General features: G+C 39.5%; 1 protein-coding gene across 2 annotated transcripts; it reads left to right on the top strand.

The window, feature by feature from the left end:
* The first annotated feature begins 822 nt into the window (after positions 1-822).
* pdcd6 (programmed cell death 6) lies at positions 823-25,266 on the top strand. 2 transcript variants are annotated; one of them, XM_088283418.1, is made up of 6 exons: positions 823-1,143; positions 8,279-8,340; positions 20,655-20,699; positions 20,938-21,108; positions 23,952-24,061; positions 24,140-25,266. In XM_088283418.1, exons 1-6 carry the CDS (start codon positions 908-910, stop codon positions 24,236-24,238), a joined length of 723 nt encoding a protein of 240 aa, XP_088139544.1. In that variant the 5' UTR covers positions 823-907; the 3' UTR covers positions 24,239-25,266. The 2 variants fall into 2 exon arrangements, with proteins under 2 accessions (XP_088139544.1, XP_088139545.1); XM_088283419.1 differs by having other exon boundaries at positions 833-1,143; positions 20,938-21,096.
* Positions 25,267-25,674: the final 408 nt, after the last annotated feature.

The following is a 25,674-nucleotide window of genomic DNA, read 5'->3' on the forward strand; positions in this document are numbered from 1 at the left end:
GAGAGAGACGGAGGGAAGGTGAGGGAGAGAAAGAGAGAAAAAGAGCGAGAGAGGGAGGGAGACAGTTAGTGAGTGGGAGAGGGAGAGAGAGAGAGAAGGGCGAGTGAAGGGATGGAGAGAGAGTTAGAGAGAGAGGATGAGGTTGAGTGAGTGAGAGGGAGAGAGAGAGAGTGTTCGAGTGAGTGGGAGAGAGGGAGAGAGTGGGGAGTGAGAGAGAGGGAGTGAGTGGGCGAATGAGAGAGGGTTAATTTAGACGTCTCAAAAATCGTCTAAAAAAATCTCATTACCACCAAATTTATAGGATTGATTTAGGAGGGGGAGAGAGAGGGAGCGTGTGAGTGAGCGAGCGAGTGAGCAGAGAGAGAGGGGGGGGGGGAGAGAGAGAGACGGAGAGGGGTAGAGAAAAAGGGACAGTTGTTAGGAGGGAGGGAGAGAGAGTGTGAATGAGTGAGTGAGTGAGAGGGAGAGAGACGGAGGGAAGGAGAGAAAGAGAGAAAAAGAGCGAGGGAGGGAGACAGTTAGTGAGTAGGAGGGGGAGAGAGAGCGAATGGGAGTGAGGGGGTGGAGAGAGAGTTAGAGAGAGAGAATGAGGTTGAGTGAGTGAGAGGGGGAGAGAGGGAGAAAGTGGGGAGTGAGAGAGAGGGAGTGAGTGGGCGAATGAGAGAGGGTTAGTTTAGACGTCTCAAAAATCGTCTAAAAAATCTCATGACCACCAAATTTATAGGATTGATTTAGGAGGGTGAGAGGAGAGTGTGAGTGAGCGAGCGAGCGAGCCAGTGGGGAGAGAGAGAGAGAGAGAGCGAGAGAGAGAGAGAGAGAGAGGGAGAGAGAGAGAGAGAGAGAGCGAGAGAGAGAGAGAGACAGAGAGAGAGAGACAGGCGTCACGCCGCCCTTATGGAAGTGCTGAATGATTAGCCGCGCCCCTTCGCGCGAGCCCGGAAGGAAACGGCGAGTTAACGTCGAGAGAGAAAAGAATCAAAACGACGGACTGAGTTTGGAGCTCCACGACTGGAGACTAGTTTTTTCGGACAGATTTCACTCCCGTCTAGCGCTCTTGAAAATGGCTTATCATAGTCCTTACAGAGCACCGCCGCATATAAACAGCCCTCCGGATCAGGGCTTTCTGTGGAATATCTTCCAGAGGTGAGTACGACAGAGGCCAGCGTGTCATTGACTACGCTGTTTTCACGTTGTCTTTTTTATTTTGAGCTCATAGTGCGACTAAGACTAGATTGCTAAGTGGGGCTTCCTTGAAGTACGCTACTACGGCGTGGTGCCTGGAACACATCCACGTCACTCCTTAGGTCACTTCACCAACGGCTTAGTGACGTCATAGAGCTGCATTGCACGAGGACTGCCATTAAATGAGATCCCCTAAATGGACTTAAGTAATTCGTAGTGTAGGGACACAATATTTCACAGCATTTATATTTTCCAACGACAGTATTGCGAGCTAAGAAAATGCAAAGTGTAAATATCGAATAAGACATATTTTACGTATCAGGTTTTAGGCAGACGTTGCTTTACTCCATAGTCTTATGTAATACTGCAGAGGCACTGCTTTCATTGCAATGCTGCAGGCTTGCAAGTCAGACAAATTATTTATGTGTGGTGCAAACCCTCTTCAGAAAGCAGGCTGGTTTAAACACCTTTTTCCACGCTGTCTGTGTGAATGCATATGGAGTCATGGAAAGTCACTGTATAAAGATACACAGTGCGACTTCTATGACTAGGCACAATCATCCTCACATGAGTGAGCCGCTTTATCTGCTGCCTTACATGGCTGAGGATCTGTGGAATTCCCTCAGTCACATGGTCAAGTTCAATAGAGCGTAGTTGAGGTGGGAGGCCTCTTCGACACATGTAGCACACAAAATGTACGCACACAAACTGAGTCACCTGACGCTTGTTGGACTTCGAAAAACCCATTTATTCTTACTTAAACATAGTTTTTTTTATCTGGAACTGCAGTCAGTCAAGCTTTTCACATGCATTTCTGGAGATGGCAATTCCATCTCAAGGACGGAATGGGGATGGACGGACGGCCATTTTAGGGACGGATGATAAGAGGTTATTTTTAAAAAGGACTGACTAAGCAAGGGCGCAAGCAATTTTTTCATCTATCTCAGTAATTGTCCCTAACACAGTCAAATACCCACGGACGGCCGTTTCACTGTCACAAACCAGCTTGTCTTGTGTGTGTAACCCGCCAATACAACTACTTCAAACCGAATGTGAAATATCATGACGCGCCGCTTGTCTCGTGCATGTTCACGGTGTTTGGACAGAAGGGTGCCCAATCTGCGGAAAGAGGAAGGACCGGCAAAATAGGGTAGAGTTCCCTTTTCTGTGCTTTCCCATGGATTTGATGCCCAACGAGTCATGAAGAAGCATATGGCCAGGTGACGTATGACAAAAATGTTTCAAAAATGCTTCCAGGTCTTTGGAGAATCAAGCAGAGTGAGAGACAGATACAAGTGAATTTATGACAGTGTTATCTATCTCAAAACATGTGAATACTGGACAGTGACAACATATTAGAGCTTGTGTCGGTCCTAGTGAGTCCATTTGCACCCAACCACACTACTTCAGGAGTAAGTGCTTAGATTAGGGGTGTCAAACTCATCTTTGTGGACCGGCCTCATCGTTGATATGGTTTCCCTCAGAGGGCCGTTATGACTGTGAACCCATATAAATGTATGATCACCGTACATTATCGCATACACACAACAAATTGATGGAAAGCCAGTCAGTAATTATTTGTTCAACAATTCTTCAATTTATTTTAAAAGGGCACGATTGGTAACAAATAAATGCCAATATCTCATATTAATGTTGTTAAAGTGAAGAAAATGTGCTAGAAACAGGTAGTTGGTGCACACAGGCCACATAAAATGAGGTCGCGGGCCAGATCTGGCCCCCGGCCTTGAGATTCACGCCTGTGCTTAGATGATGATTCTCTGAATTAGTGACTCCGCTGACTATAATTCAGGTTACAGTCACAGCCGTAGGAACAGGGCTGTGCAGTGATCCCTCGTTTATCGTGGGAGTCGCGTTCCAAAAATAACCTGCGATAAGTGAAGTCCGTGAAGTAGTCAGCTTTATTTTTTTTGTGATTATTTTACAATGCATTTGATATGATGCATTGTTGTGGTTTGTTTGCGCGTGTAGGTGGGAATATTTTTCCTGCAGTGCCACCTTGTGGCATTGGCATTCCTGTGTTCATTTTAAGCCCGTTATTTCTTCTTCTTTTTTTATTATTCAAATTCCGGGTTGCTTCACTTCGAGATGTGTGCTCATATGTTGACGGAGGCACTCTAAAAAAGCCATCTATATTAACTAGTGCTGTCAAGTGATTAATTTTTTTAACTAATTAATCACAAAAATTTACATGATTAATCACGATTAATCACATTTTTCAACTACAATTTATTGCGAAGCTTGTAACAGATATTTACTTGAATAATATCTTGGAATTTATGCAAAATCACCCAATATGAAGTACATTTACTTCAAACACTGTTCTAATAGCTTTCTTTGATTCTTGAATACGATCGAAATGGAGACATCTTTACAGCCATTTTTCTTCGAAACATTTCTCACAAGCGCCACACTCCAGCAGTGTTGGTTTGCAAGGCCCAGTGGTAACTTGAATAAGATGTTTTGTTCTGAGGCGTGCTAAAGATGTACAGCCAATATGGCGCAACACTTGCAAAGTATGCTAATTATTTTTTAAGTAAATCAAACTGAGTTAATTGAGTTAAAATATTTAACTGAGTTAAAAAAGTTTGGATTAATCATCTGAGTTAATGCTTTAACTTTGAGAGCCCTAATATTAACACACACTAGGTATAAAGCATTAATTTGTTTGATTGTTTGTGGAAAGAATTGACATTGTGATTTTTCGTTATTTTACATTGTCTGTAGCTCAGACTCTCGATGAGTGTCCCAAGCTAAGGCAAGATAGGTGACTCTCGGTACTGTTAACTAGCACCATTGGAGAGCGGAATGAGGTACAGTTGTGTAAAAAATATTAAAAATGTAAATTATTAGTTGGATGGCATATTAAAATGGTTTAATTTGATTCATTTGTATTTCTTCATTCCTTTGTATTGAGTTCATTTTAGCGTTGTGTATACATGGTTGACATGTGAATTATTTGTGAAACTACTATTCCAATTTGTGTTTTTCTGTTGTTTTGTAGTTTTCACGGTGCAGAATGCTGAACATGGTTGTTCAGAGATAAAAGTTTATCGACACCCGTTTGAAACTCTGCGTCCCTATTCGAAAACCAAGAGGCCGCTACACAAAGCACAATGCACTATGAAAAAAATTTGCAAAGCCGCGAAAGATGATGCGCGATATAGCGAGGGATCACTGTATTCTAAACTGAGGGAGGACCTCCCTTTAAGTAATTAATGCAATCAATCGCCATGTTGTACTGAGCCGCCAGGACAGAAATGAATGTAATATTTCCTATGTCGTGATAAGTTCCATTTTTGTTACTATGATTGTGTGCCACCACGTGGTGGTAATAGAAGTCCAAAAATCAAAAGCAAATTTGCAGCGTGTCTGACTTTTGGGGCATTTCAATTTGGCTGTGTCACTGTACTTAACATGACCAGTTATTTTTTTCCCTCCCACACTTTGTGCACCTTGTTTGGTTTTTGGGAAAATAGCTGTCATACATTTTCCAACCTGACTGGTTCCTGATTGGAAATATTGACACGTGAGGAGAACACCCTGCTCAGTCATAATTTTTAATAATGCAGTCAATTACTAACTTATTTCCCAGTGGATTTACCAGAAAAAAAGCTTCTTAATGAGGTTTTTCATTTTGGGCTCATTGGGAAGAAGGTTGCGCTCTGAGAAAAAGTAACTGGAGAAAATGGCAGGCGCTTATATGGGACAAGTCACAGCTTTGACTTTGCTTGTCACTGTTTGGTCAAGGTTGGCCAACAAGCTCCAATCAAGACTTTGGCCTCACCTCGACAAAGCGCTCTTTCATGGAAATGCTCTGAGCGTTGCTTTTCCTTTCCAAGGGCACCAATGTTTGTTTTATTTGCACGTGGGGGAGGTTTAGCTCCAACCCCTTCGTACACGAGCAGAGAGATCACATTGAGAAAAGCCACGGATCCTGCAGACATGGTGATACAACCAGACATGAAGTGTCACACCTACGAGTGGAAAGTCTGCCCGCCAAGTATGCACTGGGCTGGGTGGACCTTATTTATTTATTTATTTTTTAACTGAGAGGTTTTCCCAGCTCCTCCCCAACCGCTTCTGCTGGAATTCAGAATGTTTGTTGGGTAAGTGCTAAGTTGACATGTTGCTAAGGAACAACTGAGTCACAAGCTGCGTCAATGGATGTAATGATCCAGCTGATGTTTGGTCATGATACTGTCACTGTTTTAACTATATCTAAGTATACAGAACTATTTTGTTTTGAAGAAGTAGGGCTAAAGAAAATCACAGAAATCCCATCCATTTAGCTTCGCAGTAAAGTGGATATTTACAAAGCCATTGGGGGAGAACATGATTTTATTTGTCGCCGTTGTGATTCCAGCTGCCAATGTATCGTGACACTGTTACCGTGCTGCAGTGGTCGGTGGTCAAGGCCTTCTCTGCTGGCCTCACATAATCAAGAAATCATGATCATATTCTTCACATTGATGTAATATTATATCCCAGTGTTGAATTTTTAGGCTAGTTTTTATCCAATCAGAATTCAGATAGCTTGTGTTGCCAGGCAGATTTCATAATACCAGTAGCACGCACTATTCGTCCGAGGCTTTCAGACACAATCACGTGGGCGTCAGTTCTGTGTGAGTGAGGTGGCTTTTACATTTGATAGACAGTTGCGGTAGCCAATCAGATCACGTGTTGATGACAGTAAGGACTTTTCGCTGGCCTTACATTGAAGGTGATGAACGCATCTTCTGATTGGATACTCACTCTTGAGGAGGCACCGCTACACGGAATCAACACACCAGAAAGTCGTAACTGGCGATTGTTTGAAAATCTAAAACGTATTCTTGATTTTCTTTAAACTACAATGGCCAAAGGAGGTAAAAGTGTGGAATTAATTGCAGATATACTTGGAAGGCCATTTTCAAGATGGACCTTTCGAGAGAAGCTAGACCGTCCAACACTCACTCCGTAGTGCGCAAGTGTGTGTCTGTGTATTATTTGTCTAGCCGTGGTGTCATAAATGATGGTAATATGAGAGGTATTTATTCAAGTCGGACTAAGTAGGACTTCACTGAAGGCCTTTGGTGTGAAATGCATGGCCCTCCACTGCGGTGATGATAAATATTAAAATATACCGTTTATGGGTATTAAAATGTAATCATCAGATTTAAACGTATAATGTAATTTTTGTCTATCTCCTAAATAAATGTGTGCGCTAGCAAGTAGTTACCAGTTGCTTGACATGCAAGTGCCGCGGATAATAGGTGGACTCTTGGACTCTTGATTCCTGTATAAAACGACGGCTGTGCGGGCAGCTACTTCAGGTCTGCTTCTGCAGTCGGCTAGCTCCGTAAAGGGTGATTGACCCTCACCAAAATTCATGTGGACATCATGTGCATGCCCAAATCATATTGTTTTCTTTTCTTTTTTTTTCCTTTTTTGGGACATAGCCCAAGAGCTTTTCATAGAAGGTTCAGTGCAGGCTCGCACGCTGGTTGCATTCGCCAGCCACTATCGCTGCAAATGTTTTTTTTCCCCGTTCTTGAAGGAAGAACGCGCGAAACCTAAGATGGTTTCGAGTTCAATCTTTTTAAATATGGCACAACTTGCAACGCCATCCCTTTATTTATTTTTTTTTTTTTTCGCGCAAAATAAACCAGGATCAACGGCTGAATATCAGTGAAGATTGCCTTGTGCAGGCTACGTCATTAATTTGATACCTTATTGACTTAGTTTTTTCAGGGAATCAGTTGCCATTGATATTTGAACTATTTATAGACACTCCCTTCTTCTTCTTTTCCTTTAGGCTTTGCTAGACACTCCCTTATCAAATGAAAAATAATTTTTGGTGGTGTGTTGCTTAATCTTTTACCACTCACGACCAACATCTGATTATCATTACAAGATTGGTAATTTTTCCTTGTTTTAATTGTAGCTCATTGTTTATTTGTAAGGACTTACAGCTAACTAGGCGTTGGCTGATTTTTTTTTTCAAGCTCGCAGAGGTTTCAAGTGATCACCACTGTGCTTTGTTTGAATTTGGAAGCAAGAGAAATCAGCTGTTGTGTCATAGTGGAAGTCAACGCCCCAAAAATTATTTGTAAAAATATGTTCTCTGCGCCTTCACTAGTGTAAACATGGCATTCTGATTAATAATGGGTTTGTGGAATATGAGATAAGCAGTAAAATCCACCCATTTTTAGCCATCTCATCTCTTGTCACTGTCATGTCTGTCGACAGAAAATGACATCACAGTTTCTCAGGACTCAGCGAACAACCAATCACGGCTTATCTGTTTTCTGTAGTTGATCTATGATTGGTTGTTTGGTTTGCTGAGCAACTGTGATGTCATTTTAATTCGACAGAAGTAACAAAGTGGCCGGTCCCTGACATGTCTAAAAACGTGTTGATTTTACCGCTTAACTCATATTCCACAAACGTAATATTAATCAGAATGCCATGTTTACACTAGTGAAGGCACATATACCATATTATTGCAAACATATTTTGGGGTTGACTTCCCCTTTAATATTAAAGCCATGGTGCCAGTTTCCAGCTCTGTGGTTGGGTCACACGTTTCGTCTTTGTCCTCATTGGTACCCACAAACCCTAAGAAAGCAATTGTTTTTGTGTGCTATTCAATGTGTAGTTTTCCAGGAGAATTAGTGTGATATGTACACTGTACAACCTCGAGAGCGTTTGAATTTGAGGTTCTTTTTTTTTTTTTTTTAACAACCTGAGTGAACATCTCACACAGGTAATATCCATCCATCCGTTATCTTAGCCGCTTATCCTCACAAGGGTCACATTTGCTAATATTTACTTTTTATCCGCTGATCAGCATGCAGACACGTACGCACGCACACACAGATAATTGTCTTCAGTAGACCATATGTGGAATGTACAAAATGTTATGTGTGAACTCTTGACTGAGTTTCATTCATCCTTTTGTGGAGGATCTGTTGAAAACAGTGTCGTGCCTAGGAGGATAATGTTTCAGTGGCTGCCCTTTGCAATTTGTGCCGGAGTGTGAAGTTGTTCATGTAGGTGATATCTAATCTGTGCTCTCCTTCTCTTCGCTCCGCAGGGTGGACAAGGACCGCAGTGGGGTGATTTCTGACTCGGAGCTACAGCAGGCCTTATCTAATGGTACATATGCATGTCTGACTGTTTCCCTTCTTCCCATCTTTCTTTTCTTTCATAGGTTCTCAATATAGTTTTTTATTCCTTTTAGGGTTGAACGATTGTGCAAATTAAGTGCAACCCCCCCTCCCTAAACAATTACAACTGATGTTATTTGCGAAATTTTCAAGGTGTTTTTCATTATTTTTTTTAACAAGCAAGCAATTAATTCATATTTATTGCAATATAATATATCAGATGTATCAAAGATGATTAACATTATTATTGACATTAAAACGAAGGCATAAAACGCTTTAATTAATACTTACAATGAGAAAACACAGAGGGTCCATTAAAACAGATGGCTGCAAATGCTGACACACAAACAAATGATTTAGACTAAAAGTAACAAAGACAAAACAAGCAACTAACTCCAAACTAAAGTTGCACAAAGAACAAAAATACGATGGCACGTGATATTATCTTAACAAGGTTGACTGCGTTGGAGGCTGAGAACGACGTGTGCGGCTGTCTGAGGCACGCCCGTTTGCTGTTACCCGAGGGAGGCTCTTTGAACTACCGTTATTGCGTCTCGGCCAATCGGATGGCCGCTTTTACAGCCACTGTTTCCACCTCCTCAAGCATCATCTCTGACAGCTCCTATTAAGAAGACGAGCTCTCACTCCAACTTACACGGGCACACAACACCGGAGACAGCAGCCACACACTTAACCATCTGCAATTTACGGTGAGGGCCGTTATCCAACTTTTCACGTTGCATAAAACATGATATGTAAACAAGTGGAGTACTTGTTCAGATTACGGATGGATGCATGTACATGACAGATATATGAAAAAAAAAATCAGTCTTAAAGATCTCCAGTCAGCAAACATCTCACACACACACACACACAACGTAAGGTAATTATACCAAGTTATGACATAACATTTTCCAATTTCATAATCCAGCAGCATACATTACAAACGGTGGCCGCACTTTATTGACGTAACGACGAGCAATAATCATGTCATCGTCATTTTGATTAATGAGATCGGACAACGCAATATAGGGCCACATACAGATATATTTATGCTCTCAATAAATGTCACCATAGCTGTTGGCTTCCATTTTCAAATCATTTGACGGGAGGATGTCTTTTAATAAGTTACCGTTCAACCAGACATGTCAATTGGACTCAGCACTTGTATTTTGTTTTGCATGTGCACAGGTCGTCTACGATGAGAGAGACTCATATTTATCAGCCGCTCACTAACACACACATAGATAGTTCCCTGCTAAACCTACACACGGATGGTGAAATTTTTATTTTTCAAATCTCGTGAGGCAAAAAGAGATCAAACACGTTAGATAATCGTCTGAAGGTCTTGAGACAGAAAACTCAACCCAAAAATGATATGCACCTGCGAAGCAGGCTTTAGTTCCAGCTATGACGTCTCTTTCTGCTCCAGCCATCTCTCCCTTTTGGAAAAAAATGTATACTGTCATTTCTGATGACTGTTACTGTTCAAATGTGTTTAGTTTTATTTACTCGGTTCAATAAATGTTTATCTTGTTCCACCGACGTCCAAAGGTGTGCTTTAGGTTTTCTTCCACTGTGCGAGTGAGTTCGAAACCCCTGCGTATATATTCTCCATCTGTCTCATACTTCCTCTTCCCAATCCCGGCTTTTCCTTTCATCACCTCTCACATCTTTGCACACCGCTGCTTTCTCTCCCCCTTTGACTGCTGAGCCTCAGAAATAAAGATTGGCATTAATTTGTTTTTTATGTGGGAGCTAGAGAAAGCTTCTTTTGTTGTTGCAGTGTAATAGAAAAAGCAGGTGAAATTTTCTTCAAACAGAACACGTTGGGCGTGTGGAATTTTAATGGTGTATCGTTGATTTGCTTCCACAGATAGCAGCCCCATGGGTGGATGAAAATGTTCTGGTTTCAAATGCTTTCTTATTATTTCTTTCCCCACAGCAAACATTGATCTTAATGGCTATAATGAATTTTATCAGTTGAATGGCGTCCATTCAGCTGTGACTGACATGTGGGAGTGGCCAAAGTGAACTGCAGCTTGTCGTATTAAGTGATCCATTCATCCACTTTCCATAGCACTCGTCCTTGTTTGGTTCTCGGGTAAGGTGCATATCTCAGCTGACTCTGGGCGTGAGGCAGGATTTACCCTGGACTGGTCACCAACCAATCACATGGCACATAAAAGATAACAACCGTTCATACATATGAACAATATAGAGCCTTCGATTAATCTAACATGCACACTTTTTTAGTGTGGGAGACAGACTGAACTCAAAACTGTGAGGAGGAAGTCATGGTAACATTGGACCACCAAGCTTTGTGTTAAGGTATATTCATGAGAGTCAATTTGTTACTCTTTATTTAGTCCCATTTCTACGGAAGCGTATTGCATTCACTTGAGGGGAAAAAAAATAAATTTTTTGGGCCTTTGTTTTTTTGTACAATTTTTTTTCTTCTCTGTTTTATGCAGTATTTTTTTCTGTTTTTCAGACAATTTTTTTTCTCTGTTTTTCGGAGTAATTTTTTTTCTGTTTTTTGGACAAATTTTTTTTTCTGTTTTTCTGAATATTTTTTTCTCCCTGTCATTACAGAGCAAATAAGTTACACATTCATTCCTTTATTGATAGAGCAAGCTTGTAAGCAAACATGGCAGACATATTTAGTTTAATCAAGTTTTATTTTGATATGGGTTTGACACTGGGAGATAATCCTGTCTTTGAGTCACATAGATGGCATCATTATTAGTTTATCGACATTCCGCAGGCACTTGAGGACTTTGCATTTGTTCAGGAGGAAAGCCCATTCAGATCTTCTAGACATAGCAATGTTTGTCCAGGATCAGTTAGACAGAAATGCCATGCTCCATGGATACAAAATGATGCATTTGAAATGCATTCAGGCTGGCTACGTGGTGACTCAAGAGACGATCAGGATATTGATGAAAATACTGGAGCCGCATGGTGTTCAACTGAGGCGCAGGAGACAGAAATAACTAGAAGACTTTTACTAGTATTATTATCATTGTTGTTATAAATGATCAAATAGTAAGTAGTAAAAATTTCCAGTTAACGGCTTTGCAACATTCTTCCTCGAAGTTCTATTTGTGTACATGCTTAAAATACATGCCTGTGCAAAACAATATAGAACTATTCTCATCTTGTGCTTCTGTAGTCACGCTTGGTGTATACTTGTAAAAACTAGCAATCATCATATAATTTAACGTAATAAGTAATTCCTTCTTAAACCTACACAAGCACAATGTGAGCGTATACTGAGCATATATACATATTGTTACTGCGTAAGGCTCCCTCTGCATACAGGAGAGTGCATACAAATAACGATAAGATGAATGGCTCGTTCAACTTGCGCCAAGCGAAGGATGAGCAATGCCCGACGTGACAAGAACACGATATTGAAATCGTGTCGCTTGACATGCTCTATAAAACGATAACTTAATAACTTATATTATGAGTAAAGTGTATAATAATCACACGAAACACGGTGTGTTCCTGTTAACACTTCATTTAGTCATCACCCGGAAGTTCCTTCCAGAACACTTCACTACAAATCATTATGGGACATGTAGTCCCAAATACCTATTACTACATAAAGTATACAGTTAAAAAGCACAAAACACAACGAATGTTTGCGTTACTAATTACTGTACATGCATTACCTTAATTGAACCGGTTCAGGTATCGAGTTGAATACAATTTGAGGTAAGCGGGAGGAGTCCGCCATAAGCGAGTCTGCAACACGTCACATGGAGTTCAGAGGTAAAAAAAAATTAGTCAGAAAAACAGAGAAAAAAATTTGTATGAAAAATAAAAAACGATACTCAATAAAACAAAGAGAAAAAATATACAAAAAAACAAAGGCCCCCCCCAAAAAATTACTCAGAAAAACAAGTTTCTTTTTTTTTCTCAAGTGAATGCAATACGCTTCCATACATGTCCATATTTTTTCCAATAAATATATACTTGAATATTAAGGCTGTCAAAATTAAAGCGTTAACTCAAGATTATTATTTTTTTAAATTCACGCGATTCATTATTTTAACTGATTTGACTAAATTCTATTTACTTCAAATTAATTTTCATATCTTGCAAAGCCAAATTCAAACACTGTTCCATAGTAGCTGTACATCTTTGGCACTTCATCTCAGAACAAAACACCCTGCTTAAGTTACCACTGGGCCTTGCGAACCAAAACTGCTGGAGTGTGGCGCTTATAGCTAAATGTACTGTATAAGTTTTTTTTAGATTTGTTTCAAAGAAAATTTGATTACTCCATTTAGATCGTATTCAAGGATCAAAGAACATCAGTAGAACAGTCTTTGATTTAGAATCCACTTCATATCTGGCAATTTTGCATTAATTACACGATATTAAATACCTGCTAAAAGCTTCATAAAAAGATAGTAGCAGAAAAAATGCTAAAATCGCAATTAATTACGGATTTTTTGCGATTAATTAGTTCAGAAAATGTAATCGCTTGACAGCATTACTAAATATATATATTTTTAAAAAGTTATTTATTTACATAATTTAATCACGTCAATATGAAAAGCATCGTGGAAAGTAATTACCTGTATTTTTGCGACCATAAGGCACACTTTAAAGTCCCAAATTTTCCCCAAAACAAATGAGGCACCTTGTCATGCAACGTGCCTATTGTTTGAGCAACTCTCTCGACCATTGAGCCTGATTCCCTTGGGCCATTGCAGAGTGCATGTTAGCACACCCTGCTGGCCAAAGTCTGAGACATCTCGCTTCAAATTGAGTGCGACAAATACATTATGTGAATACGTTTTGGGGTGATGGTACAGGAGAAAGCTGGACAAAGGGGCAGCTGTCCACGATGTCGTAGTCTGTCTTATCATTCATGTTATTGCAAGCAAGAAACATCGCAAGTTTAGACAACAGACTGCAAAAAAAAGAAACACACTGCCCAAAGCACATCACTCACATCTCTCTAACCAGCCATCTGATTGGCTTAGGCTGAGGCTCCCAGATTGCCTCAGTACTGTTTTTGTGTTATTTTTATTACTTTTGGGGATGTGAATGGCATGAGAGATGCATGCTTTGTATTAATTTTATTTCTTTTTTAAATTTTTTGCTTGTATGCTGTTCAGAGATATTTTTGGTTTTGATTTGAAACCGTGACTCTAAGGAGTGTGGTGACCAGTGACATCCCTCCTCTGACGTTGTCCATTAGATGTGTTGCCATGTCATCTTTGATCTGTCTGAGCTGAGGTGCTGGTACTGATAGCTATTCGCATGAGTGCTGGCATGTGTGAGCTAGCATGCGCTTCATAGTGCAGCGCGCCCAGTGTAAGTAATAAATACAGAAATAGCTCCCTCAACTGGTGCTGCGCCCTTTGATACAGCGCGTCTTTTGTCCGTAAAAATACGGTAGTATGAATGAGCAAATTGTGATGGAAGGAGTGTCAAATTTTGGTCTTGATGTTCCAACATTATAATTTCTTTGTCTACTGAGTTTGATTTAATACCTGGTAGGATTTAGTCATTCTCCTTACTAAAAACTTGATGTGCCCCCCTATTAGAAAAGCTAACACACAGACCCCTCTCTTCTAACTTTTTAACACTTCAGAAGGGAAATAAGTGTGGAGGTGAGCTGCAGCAGCTCTGAAAGAATCTGTTAACAGGCTGTGCATTGATTGGGCCTCGTTCTGCATGCTGATTAGTGGACAACTGTGTGTGTGTCTTTTCAACGCATGTGTAAGAAAGTTGTGTGCAATGTTTATCTGCATCAATTACACAGGTCATTACCTAGCCCTTATTTTTCTTCTACTGTTTGTATACTGAAATGAATGAATTCAACGTGTTGGTTATTTTATCTTAGACAGCTTTTTAAGGTTATTTAGCTGACATGTTCACACTTTATCTAGTTCCGTGTCCCATTAAGTTCTGCAGTAGTAGGAACTTCTTCCCTCTGAAGAAGGCGAAAACATTTCACCTAAATAACAACATGAAAGAAAATAAATAAAAGAACTAGTGAGTTTACTTGTAAATAAGAGACAGAATGAACTATTCAGTTAAGAATTGATAAAAAGGTGAAAATCGAAAGTCTATTATGAGATAGTCATCATATGAAGGTAATAAAAATATTACCATTTTTATTTATTGTTTTTATTTTTTATTAGACCAAAGCCATCATATGAAAATAAAGTGATAACATCAGGAGAAACATGTACCGTATTTTCCGGGCTATAAGTCCCGCTTTTTTTTCATTGGTTGGCTTGTCCTGCGACTTCTCGAGAGAATCATATTCTGCAGACTACAAAGCTGCAAGTCGTGAAATTTTCAACTGAAAACTGTAATCAAGCAGTATAGAGAAAGTTTGGGGTGAATGGAAAAACTTGTTAGGGACTGGCAAAAAGCAGAAGCTACACTTACAGTGATGAATAAAACTGAAAACTAGATGGCCACAGCGAGAGGAACGAGTTCACCAGTGGCTGTTTGAACTGCTGTAGAGACGCCGTTGCCAATGCAATGAATATAAAGGATTTTTGCAGGAGAACCGTCTTGGTGCTTCCTCTTCATGCCACGCAACAGAGCGCGGACAACGATGTCCCCAAAACATTAGCTTGAACACTGGACATCTTTTCTGTTCATGTTTATTTTTTTTGTGTAGCTAAATAACCTTCATTGTGTTAGTATATTATTATTCAGCCTGCTCACTATTCTTTTATTAATCCTATAACTTGCCTTCCAAGGTGAAATATCTTTTTTTTTTTTTTTTTTTCTAGTATTTTGGCAAGTAAATTGACCTATACTCCAATGCGACGTCTGTTTATTTTCTATCTCACTGCGTTTTTTGGCTGATTCGACTTGTACTCCGGAGTCCAGAGTGACTTGTAGTCTTTTATTACAATAGCGTAGGGGGTGCACCAATCACAATTTATCACCCATCCCCAATCTTTAAAAAGCCTGACCTGCCGATCCCAATATATTTTAATTTATTGATATTTAATTTTATTGTAAAACATTGAACAATACCTGCAAAACAATACAGAAGAGTTGTTTATACTGCGCCAAGTAGTTGTCTCAAATAAAATTTGAAACCCTATTAGTCATCTCACAGCCGAAGACAACAAAGGTTGACTTTTTCAGATGTCTGCGGCGCGAGATGAGATTGATGTACACAGTCGTTTTTATTTTAAGGGATCAAGGCCATCGCCGATCCCCCAAAATAAAGGAAATAGGCGCCAATTCCGATTTTGGACGATCGATTGGTGCACCCCTATAATAGAGTCATAATAAGGAAATAATGTATTAATATTATGCCAAAGGTCATACTTATAGCAGAATAAACTTGTATATAATCATGAGGAAATTAGTAAATTGTAATTTGGTGGCAAAAATTATGTGAAAAAGTAGTTTTTATAAGACTAAAGACATTATTATTAAGAGGAAATATTCATAATTTTGAGTGCAAAATTGTATTATGTAACTAAAGTTGGAATATTATCATTAAACTGTTAACATATGATTATGATATGATGTGACAATGAAGACAATTTATTAGAACAAAATCATTTTTAAGGGAATTAATATTTTTGGATGAAGAATTCTATGATGATACAGTTGGAATCAGATATAAAATGGCATTCTATCAAGAAATTTTGAAAAAAATAGATTTATAGAACTCAATTTGCAGGTTTATGAAATAAAGTTCTTATGAGGGAAAAATGTATCATTAGAATAACTGAAGTTTGGAGAAGGAGTGTCAGCTCTGTTGTTAAAATGAATATTCAAATTCATTCAAATTTTCACGATGATCAGTCCATAATAATCAATATGGTCATTTGTAAACGTGTCAAACTGAAATCTTTACAAGGGCAAGTGATTATTTTTGGTGGTCTTTTGTGATTACAATTCAAAAGTGCTGTGGTGTAAAAAGCAGTGTTAAATATTTCGTACCTTATTCTGTCCCATGTGAGGAGCGGGATCATATAACAAATGTCTTTTGTCGTTGTTCTTTTGTACCCAATGCTTTATGGTCTGTATGCACTCGCCATCTTGGCAGCTTTCCCAGCTTTGCCTTATGCCACTTGATTAGATTCACTGTGATGTGAAGCGTAGTCGGTGAGGCCGAACGCGCAATTGCTCTCCATCCTGCCGTGTCTCCTCTCGGTTGTTCGCCTTGACCTTTTCTTCTTGCTATCAACTGCTCATTTTGCTCCGCGTCATGCCTCTGGAACATTGCAGACGAGCACCGTGGTGCTTCTTTTATTTTCACGTTGATTCCTTTTTTTGAGGCTCACTTCTTAAGAGTTGAGTTTCTCTCATGTCTGTATTATTTCAATTTGTCGCCTGAAGGTGTGCCATTTCTTAATACAAGAGGATGACACACTTTCAATTGTTTTAAGATGCATTGACAAGCTTGACAATCTTTTTCCTTGTATGCAATTACAGCACATAAGCGCTCCTCTTCTCTTCAGTCCCCAGGTCGTAATTGGTGCACCATATGAATAGTTACTTATGAATGACCATTTGTTTCACCCTCCTGTCGCCCGGCAGGAGCAGGCCTGGAGTGGTAATCTGGGCATTCGGGCGATTTTCCCGGTGGACCGGGCTGCTATATACAGTATGCTGCTTGGCTTGCTACTCCAGCCCAAAAAATAAATGTTCTCAGACACGCATCCGTTTTGAAGTCGGGAAATAAAGCGCATTTGAATTTATTTTTTTTTTATTATCGACCTGTACTTCTCGCACACATGACAACTCACACAGGCAGGCCGATACTTTATGTAACACCGACTGACCTTGGATCAGGAGGGTGAATATATTAGTGATATATCGATATGCTTTTTTCAGGTCCGATATCAATACCGATTATTAGTCGTCATGGAGGCCAATAACCGATATTTTGAGCTGATATTCATTGGTTGAAAAAAGGGGGGAAATGGTGTCAAAATGAAAAAAAAATAAAAACTCCAAAACTTGATATAGTTTAATTGCCTTTAAACACACGTTTATTAAACAACTTTAGTGATTTACAACATCCATCCATCCATCCATCTTCTGTACCGCTTCTCCTCACTGGGGTCACAGGGGTGCTGGAGCCTATCCCAGCGATCTTCGGGCAGTCGGCGGGGGACACCCTGAACTGGTTGCCAGCCAATCGCAGGGCACACAGAGACGAACAACCATCCGCACTCACACTCATACCTAGGGGCAATTTAGAGTGTTCAATCGGCCTGCCATGCATGTTTTTGGAATGTGGGAGGAAACCGGAGTACCCGGAGAAAACCCACGCAAGCACGGGGAGAACATGCAAACTCCACACAGGATGGCCGGGATCAAACCCACGCCCGATGCTGTCTCTCACTGTGAGGCCACCGTGCCGCCTGATTTACAACATGTTAAAGCTTTTTTTATATCTTAGAAAATAGAAAACTTAATTTCATGGAGCTCCCAGGCTCAGCTGCATGAATTATAGTTACCATATTTTTACGGCCAAAAGATGTGCTGTATCAAAGGGCGCAGCACCAGTTGAGGGTGCTATTTCTGTATTTAATGCTTATAATGGGTGCGCCGCACTATGAGACGCATGCTAACTCGCGGCGCTTGTTAGCTTGCGCCGCCTGTTAGCTCTCGCCGCCTGTTAGCTCGCGCATGCCAGCACTCATGCCGATAAGGGATCACTGCCAGTAGCAGCACCTCTGACCGATGAGAGATCTCATGGCAACATATCTAATCGACAACGTCAGGGGAGGGATTTCACTCGTCACCATACTCCTTATTTCAAATCAAAACCAAAAATATCTCAACATACAAGCAAACAATGACACAAATAAATAAAATTAACACAAAATAGGTATCTCTCATGCCATTCATATCCCCAAAAGAAATAAAAAAAAACAGCCTCAGCCAATCACATGGCTGTTTAGAGAGATGTGAGTGGTGTACTTTGGGCGGTGTGTTTTTATTTATTTTTTAATTTTTTTGCAGTCTGTTGTCTAAACCTGTGATGTTTCTTGCTTGCAATAACATGAATGATTAGACAGAATACGACATCGTGGACAGATGCCCTTTTGTCCTTTCTACTGCACCATCACCAAAAAAACTTATTTACATAATGTAGTTGTCACAGTCAATACGAAGCATAGATGTGTCAGACTTTGACCAGCAGGGTGTGCTAACATGCACTCTGAAATACCCCAAGGGGATCTGACCCCGATGGTCGAACGAGTTGCTCAGTCTATATAATAGCCGTGTCGCATTACAAGGCGCCTCGTTTGTTTTGGGGAAGATTTGGGACTTTAAAGTGCGCCTTATGGTCGCGGAAATACGGTAAATGAAAACAAACATCTCTTAAAAAGTTTACTACGGCAAATAGTTTTGTATTAATTGTGAGTTGTAGTAGACTGACATTAAATTTTCAGCAAGGCCTGCTGTAGTGTGTGATTCAAGGAAAAAAAGCAAACAGGCAGCTTACTGCTGATTGGCTGCTACCCACTGCACAAGGAAACAATCTTCCTGTGGGCTGGCCAATCTTCTTCTGCAGGCAGGGCGACAAGCTCAACCAAGAGAGAGACGTGTACTGCAGCAAGCCAAAATAAACAATCTTTTAATTTATCGGCCTTGCAAGTTATTAAAAAGGCGGATGGCGATTTTCGTCTAAATGCCAAATATCTGCCCCGATAATTGGCCCGGCCGATCAATCTATCACTTGAATATATTACACAATGTCTGGACAAAATAATACATTAGAGAGATATAACACAGTTATAAGTGTTAATTGTTACAAAACAAAGCATGCTGGGAAAGCTTCCGTGTGATCGGAAAGTTAGTATTAGTCGGTGAAGTAGTGCATTGGAAGCAAGGACTTGTATGTGAATGAACTAACTATCCCGCTTACTCACTGTAGCGAGAAATACAAAATATGATGAATACTCCATCCTCGACTCCATGTTATTTTCATTTGATAGTACATTTAATGGTGCTCCAAGCGTTGAGCAGATTTTTTTATTATTATTATTTTTATATAGTTTTCTATAACCCAGCTCCAACTTGTGCTTCTCAGCAACTTTGTTACTGACTTCTTTGTTTTGTTCATGGCAGTGGTTGCTTAGGTGTTGCGTCCTCTGGGGACTTTCAGAGAAGGTGTGCATACCCTGACAGATTATGACACTTAGATTGCACTAATGATGTGAAGATAATTGGTTGATCAGAGGTATTAGGAGCTTCATAACATCTGGTGTGACTAGATGTGAAAATGTATTTGATTTGTTTCATTTAGTTAACCTTTCTTTTTTGTGGTCAGGCTACGGGTTCTCTTCATTTGCAATGGCAAGATGGCAATGAATGCCAATTTATTTTATTTTTGGTATACACACATGGACAAAATTGTCGGTAGCCATCTATCATTGAAATACATTGGTCACAGGAATAAACTGAATATGAGAAAAGTAAAGAAAAATGTAATTAAAATGAACTAATTTAAAATAGACATATCTTAACTCATTCACTGCCATTGACGGATATAAACGCCAAAAAAGTTCATTCATTCTACCAGGCATGGCAGTCAATGAGTTAAGAAATCTGGTTCCACAGAATTGTTTAAAAAAACAACTCATGGAACAAGCCTAGACAAAATGATGCTTTTTATGAATGTAATTCATCCAGTGCATTTGCACAAGCAATTTACTGAGCGCCATTATGTGCACAAAGGTTTATATTCAAATGTGTGTGCGCCTATACGTACACACACACACTGCGGTCACATCATCCTGTTTTCCCTGTAGACACCGATCCCCACACCTCTCTCTCCACCTCACCCTGTGAGAGAGCCTAGTGTGGAGCACAGAGAGTATATTGTCCTACTCAAGTTTTTTCTCAAGCTAGAAAAATGTGTCATTGGAAGCATCTCGGTGTGATTCAATTGCTCAAAGCCGGGTTTTTTTTTTTTTTTGGGCTTTTGGTCAATGATACTGAAGTAGAAGGGCTAAAGTGTCGAAGTGCTCAAGGACTCTTCATTATTTGTACAATCATCCTGGTTTAATAATTTCAGCACTATTGGACACTTGGGATTATGTGATGATTCTCTGCATCATCTTCATAGCTGTCAGTGTTTAGTATTGCCAAACTAATTGTATTCTTACATTGCTTAAAGGGACACGTCATTGATGTTAACATTGGCACTTATGTAATAGGTTTGCATGTAAAAATGTGTTGGTATTTGCAATTAAAACTGTCAAAATGTTGGAACATTGACAAACTCAAAAATGTATATTTATTCATCTACGTTGTTCTATTAATTTTTCTCAGGCACATGGACACCGTTCAACCCTGTGACCGTGCGCTCCATAATATGTAAGTATGTAACTGGTTATACGCCTGCTTACCTCTACACAACAGGCTGTTATACTCATGTCTGTGTTTGGTTGTTTGTTCGCCATGGCAACTGGATAAACGTATTAGTTTCAGCACAATAATGTACCACAAACGTGTGTTTCAGACCACTGGAATAAATATTGGGATAATAGATGAATGCATTAATGAGACAACTGTGTCAAAACCATCCTAAACTCCAGCTCTCACTGTCCTTCAGCCATGTTCGACAGGGAAAATAAGAGCGGAGTGAACTTCAACGAGTTTGCAGGCGTGTGGAAATACATCACGGATTGGCAGAACATCTTTCGAACCTACGACAGGGACAACTCGGGCTTCATCGACAAGAACGAGCTCAAACAGGCACTGACTGGATTCGGTGAGCTGCAAAGTATGCGTATTTTCTTTTGGTTTGTGTGGTGGAGGGCTCTGCTGCTTTTGTCAACAACATTTCCCTGTGGGGCAAAAGGTTAGATGTAGCACTAGTTGGGTGTTTGTATTTACTGACAATGTAAGAATCTTGGACTAATGGTGTTTTTTTTGTTTGATACTACTACTCATAACCTTTCCACATTTTACATTTGAATTGCACTGCAATTCCGATCAAATTATTTAATTTGTCCTAAAAAGTATACTCACAACACCCTCTAAAGCTTTTTTTTATAGATCTTATCAGATTTATTACAACTAAAAAGAAATAAATTAATAATAAATCACATTGGGTAAATTGAGGCTTTGATTGCTGCCATAGTTTTCATCAACAAACTATTGAGCAAAGGCCAACCAATGCTACCATAAATTTGATTGGTCAGTATTCATTACAAATAAAAAATCAAATAAACCCCAAACCCTTGGTCCCATGTTGCATGGTGTGTTATGTGCAGAAATTTGAGGGAAAATCACTGTGAGTGATGCACTGTGAAATTAGCACAGTTTCTGTACTGTTTAAGCCCAAAATTCAAAATTTGTACAAGCGGTTCATGACCAAGTGTTTTTCATACAACATTGACGTGACATTAATCTGTATCTAAATTGGAATAGGCACATTTTATCAACCAATATTAGTGCTTTGAAAATCGTCAAAATAATTATTCATTACATTGCAGGATAAAACGACCATAATGACAATCAACCGTAAAAAGCAAAAAAATATATATAAAAATAAGATTCTACTGATTTCTGCTTTTTTCCTCTATTTTGCTAAGTTAAATACTAAAGGACTAATTTATGCAGCCATTATTGTAGCAAAACTATTTACAAATGCGTATTTCAATCCACAAATATGTAAAAAGAATCCGTACCTGTAACCAGAGTCACAAATGTGTAAAAATAATCCGTATTTCAATCCACAAATGTGTAAAAAGAATTTGTACCTGTAACCAGAGTTGCAAATGTTTACAGAGAATCTACAAATGCGGAATTGAAGTCACAAATGTGTAACTACAATCTACAAATGCGTAATTGAAGTCAGAAATGTGTAACGAGAATCTACAAATGTGTACATTGATTTGTATGCGCACAGGGCCTCTTGATTGGTTGCGTTCTTACATGTGACGTTTGCTACAGTCCTGCCGTGCGCGAGTCACAAATGCGTTAAACGGTTAGCAAATGCGTATGTGGCGACTTGTGTGGCTCAATAACATGGGAGGTATTGACCCATGGTCAAGTACCATTTATTTAAGATTCTCTAAATTGGAATAAAGTGGAACTAACTGCATCGTTTGTACATTACACATCGAATTGACTTTGTCAGTGCGTCTTTATTTCCTCATTCCTCCAGATTAACATCCGGTCATAGACCAAAATACCCTAGGCACTACTGCCCTCTAGGGGTAGAAGCGAGAACATTACATATCGATGCGTTAACAAAATGTCACAAAAAATAATCACTGAAGCAAAAAAAAAAAAAGAAAACGGATGAGACTTCTTTACACCTGTCAATTGACACATTAACAATGCTTCTCTTTATTGTATTTAGTAAACACTTCTTTTTTAAACTAATCAGTGCACGCCATATAAACTCCATCGGGTCATCCGTCTGCTGCAGCTGTAGAGTATTAGTGCTCCCTTGTGGTCTGAATCTGTAGCTACGGTGCCACACAACTCTCTAGATCCGCATTTGCAAATCGCCACGTGCATTTGTGACTCGCACACGGCAGTACTGTAGCAAAGGTTGCATGTAAGAACGCAGCCAATCAAGAGGCCGAGTGCGGATACAAATCAATGTAGACATTTGTAGATTCTCTGTACACATTTGTGACTTCAATTACGCATTTGTAGGTACACTTTTGCAACTCTGGTTACACATGGATTGAAATACGGATTCTTTTTACAGATTAGTGACTCTGTTTACAGGTACGGATTCTTTTTACATATTGGATTGAAATACACATTTGTAAATAGTTTTGCTCCAATAATGGCCCCATACTCATTATTGTAAAACAGTGTTCTGCCTGTAACTCGTTTTGTGTTGGAAGAGTTAAGAGACCAAAAAAGTTATTGTATTCATTATATATTTTTTTTATTCAGTTATCGGAATTTTATTCTGGCATAATATCACAATCAGCATTGGACCAAAAAAATTTTGTAATTACAGTGAATGTTTGTACGATAAACACTTATACACTGTAAAAATAAAATAATCAAATGACAGTTGTAAAAAACGTAGTTTTTTTTCGAGATCTAAGTTTAGTCCTACTGCTTGTTCACGGTTCGTAACTAGGTAATGTTGCAAATCTGATGGGAACTTCTACGGCCTGCCAGAGAATTTGATCCAACCTGTCTTGCACGTAGAAAAAGATAGTGTTGACTGATAGGTTTGTCTGAGCCAGAATGTGGTTAAAGAATGAACGCGTAGTGTGGAATTGCCATGTTTCAGAGAAGATTAACACATTTAGGCAGTTTTAAAAGTCAAACCAATATGTCTAGTTTGTGTTACTGCTCTGAGATTGGGTGCAAAAGTAAAGCCCATGTCAAAAAAAAAATCAGGTCAAAACGAAATTTAAAAAAAAAATTAAATAAATAATTTATTTGTGTTTTGTAATTTGTCTTGTCTCATGTGGCATTAGGAAATAAATTGTCATATAAAAATAAGTGCGTTGCATCAAGAAAGACATCCAACTTATTAACTGCCCCAAAATAGTGAGTGACTCGCAGTGGCGACCCCTAAAGGGACATGGTGTAGATTAGAACACTTCTCGTGTAAACAAAAAAATAACTTTTTGCTGTTTGCAGGTTACCGCCTTTCGGATCAGTTCTACGGTACGCTGATCGAGAAGTTTGATCGGCAGAGGAAGGGACAGGTGGCCTTCGATGACTTCATCCAATGCTGTATTGTACTTCAGGTGGCATCTTTGCAAAGCATTCAAACATGGTCAGTTTTTGAAAAATCTCCTTCATTAACATTCTACTGTTTTCCACAGAGGTTGACTGATGTTTTCAGAAGGTACGACACAGACCAGGATGGCTGGATCCAGGTGTCATATGAACAGTATCTATCCATGGTCTTCAATATAGTATAATGGCACACGAGCGCAGCGAAGAGGAGCACAACTAACTGGACAGAAGAACTGTGCCAAAAAAGCTACCGGCACTTCCTGGATGTCCGCCATGGTGGATACGACAAGATTTTTTTTCAAACCTCAGTGATAGCTGACCCTGAGTTGGGTTTGCTCGCACAAATTTATAGCATTGATATCCAAGGTCTGTCAGAAATGTTCTGGGATTGGCCACACAAAGTATATTTCAAACAATGCAAGTTTTCCCCATTTGAAGTACTCATAGAGTGCTTTTGAAGAACCCCATGAACATGGTAAAAAAGAAGAACTCACATGAAACCAGTTTGGGGTGAGTAGCGCGATTGCTCCAGTGCAGCAATGTTCTTCTCAGCCAGGAAGTGTCAGATGCTCATGGTATTGAGAGCAGCCTCAACTTTCACCTCTTCTCGCGCACTGAATGAAGTGAATGCAGTAGATCTCGTGGTAGATGTGCTGGTTGATCATCTGACTGGACAATGTTCAGAGCACTCACTCTTAGTTGATGGGGCTTGACAAATATATTTTGTGACACCAGTCCTGGAACGTTTCTGACATTCCTCGTATTACGGGGCTTTCGTGTCTTATTTTTTTCAAGTTGCAAGTACAAACTTTTATGGATTTAAAAAAAATAATCTTGTAGTGTTTTGCTTCAGGACCAATCTAGATTTATGTATGGATCGGGCACTCCAAATTCGGGATTACAGTGGTGTCTTGCGATACGAGTCACCCAATTTACCAGTTTTTTGAGGAACAAGCAGTCATTTGGCCAATTATTTTTGCTTTGATTTACGAGCTCAATCCTGAGGTACGAGCATGATGATGGCAGTGAACTCATCTCACCTGACTTTACGATAGCACTTTGGCAAATAGTGAACAATTATTAAAAAAAACAGGATTCAAGCTGATTAGTGCCACTCCCAGGTGATGTATACTGTCAAACTAATACTACATCATGTGTATTTATAGTGGCCAAACAACTTTCTCAATAAAGGCTCCGCTAGCCCTAATTAGCATTTATGTTGCGGTGTGTTAGCCCTTTAAACAATGGATTGAACACAAATGTTGCCATAACATGTAGGCAGACAATGTAACACTACTCACAGCCATACATTCTCGTATGCATTGAAGAACTAATATTAGTGCCATACTGATGAGATCAGAAAGGAGTTGACATGTTATAAATCAATGAACTGCATATCCTACTGTCTGTTTTTCCTGTTCCCAAGTGACCACCGCATGCGCACCAGATGGAGCACCCTTTAAGTGATGCGGTGGGAAGAATTTTAATTTTTTAATTTTATGTATTCATATTACTATATGTTTTATAAAAACATTACAGAGTACTGTTTTTTCCATTAATAATACATTTTAATGGAAAAAGATGAGATTTCGTTATTGAACTTGTATCTCAAGGCACCACA

This window comes from Idiotropiscis lumnitzeri, chromosome 19 (genome assembly GCF_059441095.1).
Source record: "Idiotropiscis lumnitzeri isolate Australia: NSW breed Sydney's pygmy pipehorse chromosome 19, RoL_Ilum_1.0, whole genome shotgun sequence".
Classification (NCBI taxonomy): domain Eukaryota; kingdom Metazoa; phylum Chordata; class Actinopteri; order Syngnathiformes; family Syngnathidae; genus Idiotropiscis; species Idiotropiscis lumnitzeri.

Bases quoted from the DNA above. Each gene is read 5' to 3' on its own strand.
- pdcd6 (XM_088283418.1), top strand. From the start codon at position 908: ATGATTAGCCGCGCCCCTTCGCGCGAGCCCGGAAGGAAACGGCGAGTT. The intron at 1,144-8,278 runs GTGAGTACGACA...TTCGCTCCGCAG, and splicing joins CTGTGGAATATCTTCCAGAG to GGTGGACAAGGACCGCAGTG. The intron at 8,341-20,654 runs GTACATATGCAT...AATTTTTCTCAG, and splicing joins ACAGCAGGCCTTATCTAATG to GCACATGGACACCGTTCAAC.